The sequence below is a fragment of the Microdochium trichocladiopsis genome (assembly GCF_020744255.1).
Source record: "Microdochium trichocladiopsis strain MPI-CAGE-CH-0230 chromosome Unknown B0I36scaffold_1, whole genome shotgun sequence".
Classification (NCBI taxonomy): domain Eukaryota; kingdom Fungi; phylum Ascomycota; class Sordariomycetes; order Xylariales; family Microdochiaceae; genus Microdochium; species Microdochium trichocladiopsis.
The window spans coordinates 754,810-767,037 of record NW_025763544.1 but is presented as its reverse complement, the minus strand read 5'-3'; the positions used below and the strand labels follow the sequence as shown (position 1 = coordinate 767,037).

The window sequence follows — 12,228 nt, the reverse complement described above, 5'->3', positions numbered from 1 at the left end:
CAGCTTCTTCTCCCTCATCCAGCCCATTAAACAAATTCCCGCTCCTCCCAGCTCTAACTCAACCTTCCTCCCTCAACATGCGGTCCTCTCAGCTCATCGCTCTGTCCGGACTTGTCCTCTCCGGCGCCAATGCCCAGCAGTACGAGGCCAATATTGCCTTTGCCCTTGACTCCGACAGCTGCGGCGACGGCTTCTACGTCGGCTGCTCGGTCAACGCGGGCGATTGCTGCACCCTGGCCTCGGGCTTCGGAGAGGCCAAGTCCGTCTGGTTCATCCTCGGTGACCAATCCCCCAATGTCACCGGCAAGGTCTACACCGGCGGCGATTGCCTCGAGGAGAACTTCATTGGCGAGCAGGCTAGCGGCGAGCTCAACAACTTTTGCTATGCCAAGCCGGCCGCGGTTCCTGGAAGCGCCCACTACTTCCCCAACGGCGTTACCCGTGTGGCTCAGCCAGGTGTCGTTGGTGGTGGCAGTGTCGTCAGGAAGAGCGCCAAGGAGTGCCGCTCCCCCGACCACCTCGTCTTCCCCGGCGGCGCTCGCGCCAACATCGAGGGTCTCGCCGAGAGAGACTATAAGGAAATGGTAAGTTTGGAAGTGAAGAATCTTTAAAGGAAAGCTTTGGTCTGGAATCAAGCGCTAACTCTCATGTGTGCTGTAGTGAGCCAGATCCCCACAAGGATGCCATGAGCTGCCCTTTACCTATGGACGGGCAGCCTTGAGCTCCAGCAATAAGGCTGCTATATCGACAAGATCTCATTCTTTTGGGGCCAGAGCTTTGGAATGTCTCGGAAAGTACCTTTGCTAACTCCTGCTGCTGTATATAGCCTCGACATGGTCGTCGCCCGCCGTGGTGCCGCCGACATCGACGCCGCTCTCGCCGCTTTCCGCAAGTAGGGGGGCCCCTCGGTTCATTGCCCCTTTGGGCCAAGTCCTCGAACCAGAGGCCAGTGTCCCTAGAGAAACGACGTTTGGCGTGGGCGGAATGGAGATGGAGTGTATAGGGGACCTTGAGTTGGGCTATCTAGGGTTAGCCATGAGTTCGAATACCGTATAACGTAATCCACGGGCGAGTGGCCCACCCCAACCAAGTCTTGCAGGTATCACCCTCGATAACACAGCCCCAACGCCTTAAATCAATTAAGCTCAATCGCTATCTTCTAGTTCAGACCCAAGAGTAACTATGTAACAAGTTCTTGCGTTATGACCGGGTTTCCCGCAGACGCTACAGCACCGCTGCTTTGGTGCAGATCGACTTTCACCCCTAGAGTTTTCCTGCATTTCCTGTACTACCTGAGCATTTACCTCTCTCTGGGTTACGAGATCTTGTCCCTCGCCTAGAGTCATGCTTTGGCCTTTCCTGAGACGTGTTTTTTTCGCCCTACGACGCTTGCTAAGTATTGCATTCTCGTCTTCAAGGGCTTTCATCCTTGCCTCCATTAAGGTAAACTTATGCATAATCCCCTTTGCCCCCTTCGTGAACTGCTCAACTGCTTCAATAATTGACGTTGGAGAGCTTCCCTGGTGACGAGAGATTCGACCTTTAATAAAATCAGACTGTGAACGGGCTTCTATAGCTGTAGTAGGCGTTCGGGAAGTCCATAGCTCGGGTGACCTCCGAGGCGTCCCTAGGGGCGTTGGCGTCTTGAACTTTACATCGAGCTTAGATAAGACTGCTTCTGGGTCATAGGGTACAAGTCCTGCCCCTCTGAAGCCTCCCTGGATGTTTTTTTCCGTCATTGTCTGTTGGAATGCTGCTAAAAACGAGGGGAGGAAGTCCTCCTTGCTGATATGCGTTATACCCGCCTTCATCTTGAGCTCGATTTGCCGACCGTATGCTTTCTTCAGCGGACCAAAACACCCAACATCGAGAGGCTGGAGTATATGAGACGAGTGAGGAGGCATACAGAGCGTAATAATCTTGCTGTCCTTGCAGTAGAGCTCGAATTCGACCGAGTGGTGACTTTCGTGGCCGTCGAGGACGAGGAGGCGATAATCGCCTTTTGTTCGCAACTTTGTATGCTGATCGAAATGCCGAATCCAATCTAGACCAATTTCATTTGTAGTCCAGCCGTTTAGGGACGTTATAATTCTCCAGTCGCGAGGAATCGCGTCGTCTTGGTACCAGGTCGAGAGGTGATATTTGCCGGCAAATACTACGAACGGCGGGACGTAAAATCCGGTCGCGCCGACGCCCTGGATGACCGTAACCCATTCCCGATTACCCGGTTGCTTCATCTTAACGTTCGAACGTCTTTGCGCGTTTGTAACGACCATCCCGGTCGCGATAACGCCCATCTGAAAGCCTGTCTCGTCGAAGTTGTAAATATCGGAGTCCGCGACACCGTATTTCGCAACTACGTTCCGCACAAGCCGAAACCACGCGTTTATCGCGTCAGGATCCTCGCACTGGGCTCTCTTGTAGTCGTACTTGCGAAAGAAACGCGTCTGGAGCTCTGGTCGTCGTTTAACAAAGGTTGAGGCCCAGTTGATTCCGACACCTGGCCTGTCGCGCTTCGCGAGTAGTTGATTCGCCATTTCTCTAACCTCACTTAGCCGAGGAGGATATGCTCGCGCATCCAAGTCGAGAATGTATTCGACAATCTTCTCCTCTTCCAGCTTGGTTAATTTTGTAGAATTCGGAGGGCTTTCGCGTCGGGCAGGTACTCCCTTCTCTCGGCGTCGTAGGGTTGTTCGGGGGACGTTAAACATCTCGGCAGCGCGTCGGGTGCTTAAGTTTGGGTCGTTTTCCATTGCTTGGATAGCAAGGAACAATTGACTCTCTTTAGAAGGCGTCTCCATCTTTCGTAGTGGAATAAACGCGTGAAGAAGAGTTGGATTCGGTATAGTGAATGAAAGTGGGCCACTCGCCCGTATGGGCCACTCGCCCGTGGATTACGTTAACCGAAGTCGGGCTGTCTGTTGTTGCCCATAGTTAGGGACTTACAGATTTGCTATGAGAAACAGATGACTCCAGTCCACTGAGAGTGGGTGGTCAGCCAAACATCGTGCCTGTTAAGGCGCAACATTTCAAAAATGCAGAAGCCGTGACTGGCCTGGAAGAAAGCAGGCGGGCCTGAGTGAAACTGAGCTGTCTCTTCTGCCATGGCTTCCGGAGTTCCAGCCGCCGCTCACTGATAATCGGATCATTCACCATTGAGCCACGTGCCCTGTGCACTGCCCATTTGTGATGATAGTGGCCAAGCACTGCAAAGTACAGGAATCATTTGACCGTTAGTCCAGTCCAGTGTGGCGGCCTCGGCCACGGCCTCATCCTCCATTGACAATTTTTGGGTTATTTGATGCTCTTCTGCTACACGCAGCCAGTGGTGACTTGATGCCGAACATCTCCGCGAACATGAGAACATTCCTGGAACGTCTCAGCTGGGCGGAGACGGAGTTCAGATTGGAGGGTACGCGGCTTGTTGCCACGATTTCTACAAGCCAGGTTCTGTGGTAGGACTATCGCATCTCAGTCCCAGCTTGCTGACATCACTTTGCCTCTCTACGCTCGAGAGGCGCAGTTCGTGTCTCAAGCGAAAGAGGGTAAATGGAGTCTGAAATTTACGATGAGCCGTATAGTATTCTAGGGATTTGCGTTGCGTATTGGAACTCGACAGAGCGTCGGGCTGATTCGCAGGGCACGACCCTACAGCTACCTACCATTAGCGAATGGAAACATCAATCTGTCAAACGTCATGTTGCTTGAGTGATGCTCCACGATGCCGGCTGACGATCACGCTGCAGACGATAGTATCAACACTACGGTACTTGTACTACTTTTATGTGTATGAACGTGTTAGCGTGACATCTCTCTTCTAGATGATGGCCGGCTGATCCAAAGGACACTCAGGCACTTCAAGTTGTATGCTCATTCAGCAGCTCGAAGCGAGAGTTTAGCAGAGCGAGAACATGTGCTTCTGGCGATGCAATCCTCTCCGTGCACAAACGACTCATGGGTGTTCCCAGGACAGCCATTCACTTGGGGAGGTCCATCATTGCCATTGATCAGCTCCGTGCTCAATGCACCAAACACGCCTACCGGTTGAAGATGCGTGCGTGTGCTCAGTGCTCACAAGAACGACGAAAAGAATATGGCGAGTCGCGCAGGTACAGAAGGGGGTGAGCCTTCTTTGCTGGTCGCGGCTGGTCTGCCATTTCGGGGTGTATTTGTCATTGTGAAATCACTGCTGCACACAAGTTGAGTTTGTGGCTGGTCCGATGCCGTTGAGGCTGACAAGCACCCCACACCCGCCCAGTGCATGCAAGGCTCTGACATGACGGCATCCCACGTCGACACATTTCCGCCACCCGCCACAGTCGTCCCGCCTCTGTCGCGATATCTTGGCCAACGTTATGGAGCATCTCGACGCTTCCACAGCCGCCGGCGTGGCCCTTGCGGCGGTCATCGCCATTACGACTAGTTCTGTCCTCTACTACTACTCGAAGAAACCTGACGCAACCACGCCGCTGGCCACTCACGACATTGTCGATCTGCGGATATACCCTATCAAGTCATGCCGTGGCATCCAGGTCCAGTCGGCCGTGCTGCTCAAAACAGGGCTCGACCTCGACCGCAACTGGATGTTCGTCTCTGCCGCGAAACGTGAGTTCCTCACAATCAGAGACGAGCCCCGCCTGACGCTTATCCGGACCCGCGTCGGCTTTGCCCGAGACAACGCTTGTTATTACTATCGACGGTAATAAGGGATGGGAGCTCTCGATACCCGCACACCCTACAGCGGACTGGCTCGAGACCAACACTACGCTGCGCAGCGGGATCATCTGGGGCCAGGAGACAGACGGCTGGGAGTACCCTGCGACCATGACTCGAGCCATCTCGGACTTTATCGGCGTCGAGGCGCGGTTGCTGTACAAAGGCCCCACGCCAAGGGTCCTTCGCGGTTGTGGTGCCCCTGATCGGCTCGGCCGCGCGGAGGCGACAAATTTCGCCGATATGATGCCGGTCCTGGTCGCGTCGCTGGCCAGTCTCGCCGAGCTCAACGGGCAGCTGCGAGATGGAGGCGACCCGGCCATTGACATTGAGAGGTTCCCGCCAAACATCATCATCCGCGGTCACGATGCCTGGGCCGAGTACCTTCTCGTGTCCTGATGACTCAGCCTTGCCCCTAGCATGGCTCCCAATAGGCGCACGGGTACCCGTGCGTATAATATTGCACGGGTACCCGTGCAGATTCTGCTTACAGCTTAGCGTGTCTTAATTCCCGCCGACATCGCAATTGGATCCATATCCGGGGTGCACCCATATCAGCAGAAAAGGTCTGTCTTAACCGTCGCTGGTGATCTCAGGTGCTATCAGCATACAATACTTTACGCGATACAAAGCGCGCTGAGGTGCTTTCGTGTATTTCTTTTATTACCATTACTAGCCTCAGATTTGTCTCCCGATGGCAGCTACTACTAGTACCCACCATTCATTTCCCGATAACAGTCTCCCTCCGGAAGGCACCTACGAGTCCCGAGATACCTTATTTAAAGCTATCAACGAGTGGGCGTACACAAGGGGCTACGCCTTTGTTACGAAAAGGTCAACAAAGGAAAAGACAGGCAGGCTCTCAGTCGTATATGAATGTGATCGATCATGTCGCGACTACACCTCTAGAAGACCGCGCCAGCGAAAAACATCTACGCGAAGTACCAACTGTCCGTTCTCTATACTGTGTCAGGGCAGTGCGGGATAGACTGATCAGGGGCATATTTGTACAGTACTACTTAAGGCTTGAAGCTATCGTGACGTTTTTCATAGCATGGAGCCTCACATCCATCACTCAGCTTCACCAATCCGACTTGATTTTTCCACCCCATTGAATTCCTACGCTTCTGCACCCGTTCTTGTACGCAATTGACTGACAATGCCATGATCAGAGATTCCCTCACAAGTGTCGCATCAACAGGGCGTTGTTGATGTGGCTGGCTCCCCCGTCGAAAATCTGCTTTGGCCCCTTATCTGGGAATGCCCTCACTCTGGCCCAGGGCCAGAGTGAACCTCGCCGGAAACACCGCCGAAACTGGCAAGCGGTGAACTCCCTTCGGTCGTGGTGGTTGTTTTGTCCCCGATCAGGAGAACCCTCATCCGCCCCAGGACAGCAGTAGAGCTCGAAATCGACGGAATGGTAGCTCTCGTAGCCGTCGAGGATAAGGAGGCGGTAGGTACCCTTCGTACGACTCTTTATATGGAAATCGAAGTGTTTTACCTATTCTAGGCCTCTCTCGTTCGTCGTCTAACCGTTTTCTAAAAGCGCGATTACCTAGTTAGCCGGTAGAGGGCTATTCGCGGTCTAGGAGTTAAGGTGGACCTTCCCGGCGAAGATAATATACGGCGGGATTAAATAGCCGTACGACACGATACCTTAGATTACTGTAACCCATTCCTGATTACCTTGTTATACGGCTCTTAGCCTCCCGCGTTGATCGGAGGTCGTAACAACAGTTTCAGCGGAGATTTTACCTATCGCGAAGCCCGTTTCGTCGAAGTTGTAGATGTTGCTATCGTGGATCCCGTATTTCGCGATTATATTTCGTACGAGCTCAAACCACGCGCGATACGCGTCCGGATCCTCGCAAAGGACCCTCTGGTAATCGATTCTTCGATTAAAACGCGTACGGAGCTCAGGTCGTCGTCGTACGAAGGTTGAGGCCCAGTTCGTTCCAACGCGTGGCGCGTCGCGTACGCGGAGGAGTCGATCCGCCATTTCTCGAACACCACTTAACCGCGGTGGAAACGAACGCGAATCTAGGTCGAGTACGTATCGTACGATACTCTCCTCTTCGTATGAGGTTAATTTCTGGCAGGGTGGTCGGGTGTCGTGTTTCGCAGCTCGGCCGTGGTATCGTTGCTGGAGTGTCGTACGAGATACATTATAGATCTGCGCAGCCTTTCGTACGCTTAATTTTGGGTCGGATTGGAGCGCATTTAACGCTAGAACCAAATCACTTTCAATTGATTGTCGTCCCATGATTGGAGGTGGAGAAAAAGGAGAAGGAAGTGAACCTCAATTAAATTGCAGTAAAGTGACCCGTTCACCCGTGTGACCCGCTCACCCGTGGATTACGTTATATTTATAAGTATTTAGAAGGTTCTAGACTCTATTTATCGACTATATAAGGTTGCTTCGCTCCCTTATTCCTATAAGCTAGAACTTAGTTTAGATAGAGCACTCCAATAGTAACTCTCACACTCCTTTACTTACTTATCCCTTATTATCAACCCTGCACCTTATATAAGGATAAATATCCTTATATCGGACATACCTTCCAACATTTTTGAAAACTTAGTACCTGTCACGATCCTGCCTCCGGGGTCAATCGTCTGGCAGGGCGCTGGGGTTGCTGTTCTGCAGATAGGTAAAGCCTGCGCAAGATCAACTAACACTCTGCTGTCGTTCTCTCTCTGGGTTGTCGTTCGTGTCTCTTGGAAGAGATACCAGTCTCGGCAATTGAGTGACTAGTTCAAGTGCGGGTGAAACTGATACTTAGATTGATCGCTGAAGTACAAAGGTAATGACTGTCTACAAGGAGATCCTTCTGGCTCTATATACCCCTTTGTCCTTCATCGTGCCTGTCGTCCTGCGACACCGTTGGGTCGCATGCCGACAGTTCGTTGTCGCAAGGCCGATGGGTGACGGTCGCTGTGCGACTGTTCATCGTCGGCTGCTGACGTAAGGTGGGTGCTTACATAATGTGTTCCCCGCCAGCCTTCGCTGGTCCGCCCTTGTCCCTGGCCTGATCCTGCGGCCTTGTTTGTGCTGGGCCTGTTTGTTACCTCAGCCCCAAGCAGTTCCCCTGTTGGTCGGGTCGTCACAGTACCCTCCTTATAAAAAAACTTGGTACTCTAGGAGGGTACCAAGTTTTCTACGTATAGAATTTTCAGATAGTAGTCTCATATAAGAAATCGAGGGTACTATAACGGTTTTTGAAAACTTAGTACCCTCCTTATAAAAAAACTTAGTACTCTAGGAGGGTACCAAGTTTTCTACGTATAGGTAGGGGGTGGTCGCGAGGGGGTCTGGTCGCGAGGCGGAGGGTAAACTTATTACGTTCTTAATTCTATCCGTATGCTGTGTTCTCACCCTAATTTTCATATTCCTGGCAAAATTAAGACTCGACTAGAGTAACCTAAACTTATAGGCATCGGGGATATTTAGTATCCGCCTATGCCGTTGTAGCTCGGATATGCGTTCGGGGAGTAAGTTACTGAGACGGTATGATGTGTAGCCGTGTCGGGCTGCTTGAGGAACTGCTAAGGAGGAGCATGCGCATGGGCAGGAACACCCGCCCCCGCCCCCGCAGGTGCGTATGCCGGTGGTGCCACGTGATAGCTCGCTGCACTTAGGCTGGGACTTGGCGACGGGATCGGGACAGCGTTTTGCTAAACAAACGGCTGCTGAGGGACAGGCTGCGCGATGCCCGGCGGCGTGTTGGTGTAGCCCTGCTGTTGAGGAGCAGGAGCAGGCTGCTGGTAGGTGCCCGCGGCTCCAGAGTATCCCATAGGTTCAAACTTGCCGACGGAGGCAGGGGCCGGCTGTCCGTACATACCACCCTGAGCGTACGCCGTGTTGGCAGCAGATGCGCCTCCGTACCGGCCGCCGTGGGGAGCCGGCGCCTGGCCACCTTCGACATTTGTGTAGCTGCTGCGGTCGGCGCCGCAGCAGCCGCACTTCTTGAAGACCCAGATCCAGAACCAGAGACCGGTAGCAACGCAGAATGCCTTCCATACAGCGTGCCCGGCGCGGAACTGCTCTCCTCTGTGCTTGCGGCGGTTCTCTGTACAACAGTCGTCGTGAGTAATCGAATATGCAGAACTCACTGGGGGGTAGATGGATGAGGTGGATGGGGAATTGTAGGATGGTGTGCTAGGTTTGTCCAGATAAAAGAAGAACTACTTACCCTTGACACAGAAAACGATGAGCGAGATGAAGAAGATGAGAAAGACAATCGAGAGAGAAGCGACTATAGCAATAATCCACCAAGCCGATACTACAAGTGACACGTACGAAATGTCAGTTCGAAAGTTACTACTTGCCAACTTTCACTTTTCCCTTCCATGTTTTCCGGGAGATATTCTTGACGTACCATAGGCGCCGGTTTCGTAGTCGTTGTAGTCATAGTAGGTGTAATTATCATCGTCATCACTAAAGAAGTCGTCATCATCATCACCACTGGTAAGGCTGGGCAAGCCTCCCTTCTTTGGGGAGCGAGTGGCAAGAGCCAGGAGGTTCATTGCCAAGGCAGTCATTGTCGTCGTCTTGGTTCGTCTCTCACGTGAACTTCTCAGTAATTCGTGGTAATTCGTCGAATAGAAAGGGGGATACGAGGACAGCGGGTAGAAGTATGTACCGTCACGTTGTCGAGAGAGGGTGAAAATGCTCTCAATGGATGGAGGCAAGGTGTTTGGAAGAAAGGAAAAACGAAATAATTAAATCAACATCCCACAACATCCATCATAAAAGCAAAGGGCGCGGCTGATTTCTGAACCAACACTAAGGGAAGGGGGGGGACAATCCTTATTCCGGCGTGTGTAACGTTACCGTATAGCACCATTCATCCCGGGTCGCCGTATTTACAATATCGCTGGCCGTTACGCACCCATGCGCACCAAGCTCCACCCTTCTTAACCTCTTCCCACTACCCTCAGACGTGGGTGGGTATGAAAGCCGGGATTGGCGTGGTTCTCGTAAGGCTGACTTTGGGATAAACCTAAATACGACGGAGCGAAGTTCAGCCTTTATTAAGGTAGGCAATACTGTATCTATTTGGGGCTCCACACACCAAAAACTCAAACTTGGGTGGGTTCATTATTTTCCGCAACCCCAAGCGCGGCACGGCGCATATTACCGGGCCTTGACAGCTATTAGACTATGAAAGCTGAATGGCCGGCCCACCCGCATTTGCCATGTACTTTTGCATCGAGGCTATGGCTGCAGAGGGGATGGCGTCTTACCTTGTCCTGAATGTGCATTCTACTCACTCTCGCCCTACGTGCTTGCAACCAACCGGTTTTGAACCTAAACTTCATCGGAATCTAGCGATTATTAGAGCCTTGCCATGCGTGTAATTATTGTTGGCGCCGGGCCTGCGAGCCTAATACTCGCCCACACCCTCAAGCATGCTGGAATCACGGACTTTATTATATTAGAGAAGCAACGGGAAGTCATGCAGAACTTACAGTAATTTTGTAGCAAATTGTGGACTTGAAACCTTCCTCCGGTGTAAGCAGAAGGGCGACAACAACGTTACGTATGGAAACCTCAAATTCCTTAGCATTGCAGGTTTGTTTCATTATTAGCTCTGATAGAGGTAACCTTTCCTCAGACTAACTAGTCCACAACGGTGGAAGCTATTCAGCCAATATCGCTAGTAAAAACGGTTCCTTCCCCTCCATACATGAACCTAGATTGCAACATAACGTGCCAGGTGAAGCCGCGCATCATACTCAGCAGTGTAGCTCCAATGAGAAAGCTTGGTACAAAATTAGAGAAGCAAGAACCCAAAAATGTCGATATTGCGGATGGAGCCCTTCCAGGCTTCCCCTGGGGCCATAACAGTAAAAGATTACATAAGTGGTCAGTCTCACAGCCCGTTTCCTTTATGATACTTACTGATACTTATTGCAGCCGTTCATCCCTGGCTTATGGGTATGCTCGACGACATTATGAAAGCAAAGCAAGTTGAACCAGACGTAGGTGAGGCAGAGCCAAGATCTATGCAGTGGTTGGTCGTACTTGGACCGTCTCAAGAGGTTACGAGAAGACGGCACTGGGTGAGGGCTAAACCTTCTAAAGCGGATCCTGCGTTTCGGGAACGTGTGCGTAAATTTCAAGAGTCTATGATTTTGTAAGATAATAACTACAAAGATCACTCCAATAGCGAGCTGGTTCAAGCAACAGAAATCGTCCAACTCTAATCTAGACAATGGTCTCATCACCGCAGTTCGCCCTATTCCTAACTGTATTATTTCTAACTGAACACTGGTGACCACGTCCACTCAAGGTGCTCTTGTGGCAACAGTGCAATACGAACTCCGAAGGCAGTTACAGAAGAAGCCACAACAGTGCCGCAAGCCCCATCAGCGCAGGGTCGGAGTCCGTAACCAAAATTGGCGTTTATGAGATAGACATACAGGGTTGGGTTGCGCACAGCCTAGGGCAGAGCACTTCGCCTCCATGTTAACAAAGCAGGACTGCCCACACGAGGGGAGGGCTGCGAGACCGGTGGCTGTAGGTTCATGCGTAGCGAATGCAGTGGCGCAATATGAGCTGCCAAAGCTGCGCTACGCGTCGGTCCACGATGGGCGTCAAACTTCGTTAAGCGACAACCACAGCTCCAGACGCGTTTCTTTCGCAAGTACGACTATAAGAGAGCCTAGTGCGAGGATCCTGACGCGATAAACGCGTGGTTTCGGCTTGTGCGGAACGTAGTCGCGAAAAACGGCGTAGCGGACTCCGATATCTATAACTTCGACGAGATAGACTTTTAGATAGGCGTTATCGCGACCGGGATGGTTGTTATAAACGCGTAAATACGGTCGAACGTTAAGATGAAGTAACTAGGTAATCGGGAATAGGTTACGGTAATCTAGGGCGTTAGCGCGACTGTATTCTACGTCCCGCCGTTTGTAGTATTTGCCGGCAAATATCACCTCTCGACCTGGTACCAAGATAACGCGATTCCTCGTGACTGGAGAATCGTAATATCCGCAAACAGCTGGACTACAAACGAAATTGGTCTAGATTGGATTCGACATTTCGATCAGTATATAAAGTCGCGAACAAAAGGCGTGTGACGACCCGACCAACAGGGGAACTGCTTGGGGCTGAGGTAACAAACAAGCCCAGCACAAACAAGGCCGCAGGATCAGGCCAGGGACAAGGGCGGACCAGCGAAGGCTGGCGGGGAACACATTATGTAAGCACCCACCTTACGTCAGCAGCCGACGATGAACGGTCGCACGGCGACCACCATCCGTCGGTCTTGCGACAACAAACTGTCGGCATGCGACCCAACGGTGTCGCAGGACGACGGGTACGATGAAGGACAAAGAGATATATAGAGCCAGAAGGATCTCCTAGATAGACAGTCATTACCTTTGTACTTCAGCGATCAATCTAAGTATCAGTTTCACCCACACTTGAACTAGTCACTCAATTGCCGAGACTGGTATCTCTTCCAAGAGACACGAACGACAACCCAGAGAGAGAACGATAGCAGA

At 51.8% G+C, this 12,228-nt stretch overlaps 3 protein-coding genes across 3 annotated transcripts; 2 read left to right on the top strand and 1 right to left on the bottom strand.

Annotated features, from left to right (window-relative positions):
- Window positions 1-77: 77 nt before the first annotated feature.
- Window positions 78-663, top strand: B0I36DRAFT_343646 (uncharacterized protein; the record flags this gene model as incomplete). Its single annotated transcript, XM_046156181.1, has 2 exons — window positions 78-584; window positions 661-663. 2 exons carry the CDS (start codon window positions 78-80, stop codon window positions 661-663), a joined length of 510 nt encoding a protein of 169 aa, XP_046017863.1.
- A 3,692-nt stretch (window positions 664-4,355) lies between these two features.
- On the top strand, window positions 4,356-5,112 carry B0I36DRAFT_357193 (uncharacterized protein; the record flags this gene model as incomplete). The annotated part of the gene is made up of 2 exons (XM_046157765.1): window positions 4,356-4,605; window positions 4,742-5,112. 2 exons carry the CDS (start codon window positions 4,356-4,358, stop codon window positions 5,110-5,112), a joined length of 621 nt encoding a protein of 206 aa, XP_046017862.1.
- A 3,276-nt stretch (window positions 5,113-8,388) lies between these two features.
- On the bottom strand, window positions 8,389-9,255 carry B0I36DRAFT_357192 (uncharacterized protein; the record flags this gene model as incomplete). The annotated part of the gene is made up of 3 exons (XM_046157764.1): window positions 8,389-8,783; window positions 8,907-8,996; window positions 9,093-9,255. The coding sequence occupies 3 exons, from the start codon at window positions 9,253-9,255 to the stop codon at window positions 8,389-8,391; spliced, it is 648 nt and encodes a 215-aa protein (XP_046017861.1).
- Between the last annotated feature and the right edge of the window lie 2,973 nt (window positions 9,256-12,228).